The sequence below is a fragment of the Echinops telfairi genome, unplaced genomic scaffold (genome assembly GCF_000313985.2).
Source record: "Echinops telfairi isolate 266 unplaced genomic scaffold, ASM31398v2 ScPeMD7_7469;HRSCAF=8507_0, whole genome shotgun sequence".
NCBI classification, from domain to species: Eukaryota; Metazoa; Chordata; class Mammalia; order Afrosoricida; family Tenrecidae; genus Echinops; species Echinops telfairi.
The window spans coordinates 35602513-35608512 of NW_022111372.1; the positions used below are offsets into that span (position 1 = coordinate 35602513).

At 48.1% G+C, this 6000-nt stretch overlaps 1 protein-coding gene across 1 annotated transcript in view; it reads left to right on the plus strand.

Moving 5' to 3' along the window:
* Positions 1–6000, plus strand: part of UMODL1 (uromodulin like 1) — an 80992-nt gene that overhangs the window by 54301 nt on the left and 20691 nt on the right. The window contains exon 15 of the mRNA XM_004697315.2: positions 4503–4716. Within this exon, the coding sequence (XP_004697372.1) occupies positions 4503–4716 (214 nt within the window). The remainder of the gene's footprint in view (positions 1–4502; positions 4717–6000) is intronic.

The following is a 6000-nucleotide window of genomic DNA, read 5'->3' on the forward strand; positions in this document are numbered from 1 at the left end:
CATGGATAGCTGCCCAAAGCATAACCACACAATACCAGGGCTCCTTGTGTCTAACAGTAGCTATGATTTTCTTCCTTAGTAAATACCCCTGCTCTACCTAAGTACCCCTCCAGCATTCTTTAAGAAAGTATATTGTTGCAGGTTATAAAGGGTATTCTTGGTGATAGGGGTTAGTTTACCCTTACAAGAATAGAGGGTGCCCTGGTTTTACTCTACTATCATCATCTTATTAATACCGTGGAAATGTCACACATCTTAACTCTTCCTCAGTGGAAGAGTTTTGTTTTTTAAGATCCACAAGAGTGGGTTTAATTGTCCCATCTACTGGCAGTGTGTGAAACTATGGTAGCATCTTGTCAATGATTGCATCATAGTTTCAAGATTTTTCATAATTGCAAAATATGGGGGGGACACATTGCATCATACTTTCAAGATTCATCCAGGTGGTAGCATGAATTGGTATTTTATTCTCTTTATTGCTGATATTGTTTTCTTGTTACATTATATTATATTAGCATTATTTTACAGATATTATTTCAAATTATTATAATAATGCTCCACTTGTCTTGGACTGCTACCTGAAAGATGAGACGCTGGAAACCACCAGTCACACCACGGGATGAAGACAGGGCTTCTCCCGTAAAGCACTGGCGTCTTGGAAACCCATAGGGGCCGTCCTACCCTGTCCCCTCGGTTCCCTGTGAGTCGGCATCAACTCAGCAGTGACTTGGTTTTGTCTGTCAATGTGTTGGGCCATCGTGAGCTTGTTTCTGGGATGCTGGAAGCTGTATCACCGTTACTTCAAGAACCATCAGGTCCCCCGTGGTGGGCGGGTTTCAGTAGCGCAGCCAGACTGAGACAGACCAGGGAGAAAGAATGGGAGGCCCACTTCCAAGGGATTTGCCAATGGAAACCCTAAGGGGAGCCGTGGAAGCTTGTCTGAGATGCGGCCAGAGAATGAAACCCTCGGGTGGGAGGCACTCAGCATAGGACTGGGAAAGGGCTGCCTCCCCAATGTGGAGTCTAACTTGATGGCGCGGATGGAGCAGAGCCCTCAGGCCGTTCATTGGCTGATGCGAAAACGAAAAGAAACATCTGCAAGCATTCATTAATAATTGGACCCCGGAATGTATGACGGATGAACCCAGGAAAACTGGAAGTCCTCAAAAATGAAACGGAGAGCAGAAGAATCGACATCCGAGGCCAGCCCCAGTGAGCCGACGCGGATGGGTATTGGCCCATGGGAACTGGACACACATCCCCTTTACTGTACCAGGAATGACAGACTCAAGAGGAGCGGTGTCCCTTCAGCACTAGAAAGAGCACGTCAGGATCTGTCTGGAAGGACAGTGCTGTCTGTGATGGGACAACACCCCAATTCCTACCAGGAAGACCAAGTGCCATAGCTGGTAAGCAAATTTACCCGCCAACCACCCAAGGCCGATGGTGAAGAAATTGAAAACATCTACTAGCATCTTTAGTCTGAAATGGATCCAATGAGCAACCGAGATGCATTGATTATGACTGGTGATTGGAATGTGAACGTAGGAAGCCAGGACGAAAGGATCCATGGTTGGAAAATACAGCCCTGGTGATGGAAATAATGTGGTGGTCATGTGATCGAATCTTGCAAAGCCAATGACTTCTTCATGGCAAAGCGCCTTTTCAGCAAGGTCCATCTGTGGAACTTGCCAGATGGCACACACAAGAATCAAATGGACTCCAGCAGTGGGAAGAGGTGATGGCGAAGCCCGACATGACCAGTCGGCACATGGCCAAGAGCTGACAGTGGAACAGACCCTCGACTGCTCGTCGGCAAAATCATGGTGACGCTGAAGAATATTCAAACATGTCCAAAGGAAGAGAGCCAAGGGAAGACCTTGAGTCTATCCCACCTGAATTTGGCAAGCATCTCACAGGAACAGATTTGATACATCGAACACTTAAAACCCAAGACCAGATCCGTTGAATCCTCCCAACCAGGCCAGTAAAACAACGTCACACCGAAGAAAGAAAAGATTGAAATTGTCGGGGATGTCACTGTACTTGGATCCACAGCCAACACTTATGGAAGTTTATTCTTGTTGCTAGGTGCCATCAAGTCGGTTCTGACCCATAACGACCCCATTGCCACAGAACAGAACACGCTGGTCCTGCGCCGGCCTCACAATAGTTCCCGGGCTTGAACCCACAGTTGCCGCCACCTTGTCCATGCTTCTCCTTGAGGGGCTTTCTCTTGTTTGCTGCCCCTCTGCGCTATCAAACCTGATGCCCTTCTCCCAACAACATGGTCAAAGTATGTAAGATGATATCTCTCCATCCTTGCCTCTAAAGAGCACCATGGCCATCCTTCTTTCAAGACAGATGTGTTTGTCCTTTTGGCAGTCCACAGAACTTTCAATGTTCTTCACCAGCACCACAAGTCAAATACATCGGTCTTCGTTAGTCAAAGTGCAATGTTCACAAAGCAGATGAGGCACTTGGAAAGACCATGGCTTGGGTCAGGCACACCTCAGTACTCAAAGTCACATCCTTGCTTTCCAGTGCTCTACAGAGATCCGGTGCAGCAGATGCACCCAATGCGTGGTCTTTCGGTCTCTTGACTGCCGCTTCCATGAGCATTGACTAATGTAGTCAAACCGTCAGATGAAGTACAACATTGGGCCAATCTGCTCCAACGGAAAGAGATCACCCTGAGGATTAAGGCATGGCCGCAAATGCGCATCAAAGCCTGGCATTTTAGAGAACTGATGCATTTGAACCGTGGTGCGGACAATGTTGAAAGAACCGGGTGGTGCGAGAAGAACGAACACATCTATCTTGGAGGAAGTACAGCCAAATGTTGCTTCAAAGTGAGAAGGGCGAGACTTCCTCTCTCAGGCTTTGGGGAGTCAGTGAGAAAGAGGTGAATGAGATGACTCAAACAGTGGCTGCAACAATGGGCTCAAAAACAATACCCACTGTGAGGAGCAGCTAACAACAAGCCTATTGTATGGTCCTTGACACCTTTTATGTATCAGTTCCTCTCTTGATGGATACCAGGTTGCTATGGTGAGTAGTGTCACAGTGATGGGTGTGTAGTGAGCACTGGTGTGTAAGTATCCACCCCCAATGTTCTGGGTTAATCTCTCCTCTAAACGGTTCCCCTCTTTGTCCATCGATTGGGGATAGTTTGGGGTGTTTGTCTAGGATTTCAGAGAAGCCAATGATCCCACGAGGCATGTGATGTGTATGTGTTAATGTCTATAGGGCATTAAAAGAGGCTTAAGGCGGCACAGTAGCTTAATGCATCAGTTAGATCTTTGTCACTCCCTAGTAAGGATCCTAGAACTTGGCTTTCAGACTCATCTCAGGTGCAACTAAAAGGAACTTTAATCCCGGCCTGTGGCCGATGCCTGCCTTTCAGTCGTGGACAAAGAGTGAGGGCAGCTGACTGTTCGCGGACAAGGATGCAGCCACTCAGGGGTAGCACCAACCGAAGGGACTTGGGTCTCTGGGGTCTTCAGCCTCGGTGGATGACACAGCGTCACTGACCCTGGGCCACCCAAAGGCCTGGGGTGGAATCCTTGTGCCTAAGCTTCAAGACATTACTCTTCACACCATTCAGAAGAGGATGGGGTTGTTGCTGCAAAGATCAAACTTGCAGTTATGCTTATCCATGGAAGATTTGAGTTATATTGAAGATTTGAACCCCATTCAGAGATGGTGGCTTTGGGCATTTTGACCATAGTGGTTAAAATGGAATATAGAAAACTATATTGTGTGATAGATGATTCTGTCCAAAGTTAAAGAATGCACAAACCAAAGCTTTTCTGGGTAGCAACGGATGCCTGAATAGGGATGTTGGAAGTATTCATGGGGAAGCAGTTTTGAAAATTATGTTTCCTTGAAACATGCAAGGGGACAATGATTTGCAGTATCAAGAACAAAAAATGTTCTAGGAAATAGGTAGAGCGGGGGTCTCCCTGCCCTTGAGCATGCATCCCTGCCCTCCACAACTCTGCACTGAGGGTAAACAACCAGAAAAATAAAAGCCCCACCAGTTTACACGAAACCACCCTTAGTTCACAGTAACCCCTGTTCCATGAGGCGTTCAAGAGCTGGTTTCTTGGAAATAGATCCCCAGACCTCTCTCCAAGGTACCTCTGGGTGCACTCAAACCACTAGCCCTTCCGTTAACAGCCAAGTACATTACCTGCTCAAACCACCCTGGGAGCGAGCGGACAGATCCTAAATGGGATGAGGAGCCCTTACCAAGTGACATGCCCTTGCGGGTCAGGTCCCTGTCTTTGCGCTGAGCCCCAAACTCAGCCTGTAGATAACAGCTTGCTGGTCATGATGGGTGCATGCCCTTTCCACCATCACAGAAACAGCCATGCATGTGTGCTGGTCTCAGGGACACAGCAGACGGGAATGGGCCCCTGGGCCCATTTTGGCCTCTACCTTTCCCCCAGGGTGCTTCTAGGCGAGGATCGCCCCTTCACCTGGTCTGTCTCCCACAGGTGCGGAACTCCTTACCGGCCCCCATGCTCCGGCTCATGGACGAGGGAGGCATTAAGATGGAAGTGGCCGGCATCACCAATGGCAGCATCGTGGTGGAGTTCACCCTGCTGATCCTTGCAGACCTGGATGCCCGGGACGTGTCGGATGTGTTCCTCGCTGCCTTCCGGAACATGTCTCAGCTGACGGTGATGAGCAGCGACACCTTCATCCAAGGTACTTGGGAGGCTGGGCCCCATGGAGACCCCAATAACTCCTGGGACCAGAGCAAGGAAAGGGGCTGCAGCCCTGTTTGCCTTTTTAATTTAACCAATGGGTTAATTTTTCATCCTGAAATAATGACCGAGGCACACATTTGCAAGGAAACCACGGGGACATGTCTTCTACACCCTTCACCCCGTTTCCCTCAGTGCTAACATCTCGTATAAGACTGTTGGGGGCCATCCAGTCGGCCCCGACTCAAAGCAACACTATACACACCGAAGGAAACACTCCCCGCCCTGCACCTTTCTCATGACCCAAATGCTGCAGCCACTATGTCAATCCACTTCATTGGGGGGGGGTCTTTCTCTTTTCCGCTGACTCAGGGATTGCTCCCCCCACCCCCGGTAATGCATCCACAGTACGTGAAACTGGTGAGTGGTGGTGTATAAGGATAGACAGAGCTCCAAACCAGAAAACTGGCATTGAGACAGCACAGGGAGCTTATTCAGATCCCACTAGTTTCACACGCACTCATCCATGCTTGTGTGGGCTTTTTAGTGTTTAGCTGCTGTCATTGCACGCCGTCACACCCCAACAGTAGAACTGCCCCATACAGCTTTCTAGATGATAAGAATATTAGACATACCGCAGACTGCCAGAAGAACGGACAAATCCACGCTGGAACTAATACTGTCAGAGAACCGAGGCTGGCGAGACAGTGCCTCCTGCACTTTGGGCATGTTCTCAGGGGCACAGTTCCAGGAGAGAGGACATTGTGCTTGGTAAAGTAGAGAGTCGGCAAAGATGAGGGAGACCCTCGTTGAGGAGATGGATTGACACCGTGGCTGCAGCAACCGTGATAAGGAGAGTGCAGGACAGCACTGGCAGCGTTTGAGTCTAGCGTACAGGGGGTCGCTATGAGTTGGAATTGGCTTGATGGCATCTAACAGCAACAACAACGGAGGGGGGTGGGAGCATCAGAACAGTGATGACATATAAAATAGCATATACAGCTATTTTAAAAAGCAATTTAACTATGAACTATGTGATAGGAAAATATTATATCAAGAAAACTACTAAAAAGAAATAAATCAAACTTGGCCAGTGGTTACCATGGGTGAAAGAGGAAGAGTTTTTGCTTAGAGCACATTGAGTTTGTTAGTGGTGGTGGAATGATTAGGATCTCAATCATGGTTGCACAACAAGAAGAATATAATCAATGGCCCTGAATTATACATGTAGTTGTTGAATGGCAGAGTGTTTTGTTGTATATATTTTTGCCACAATTAAGAAAAT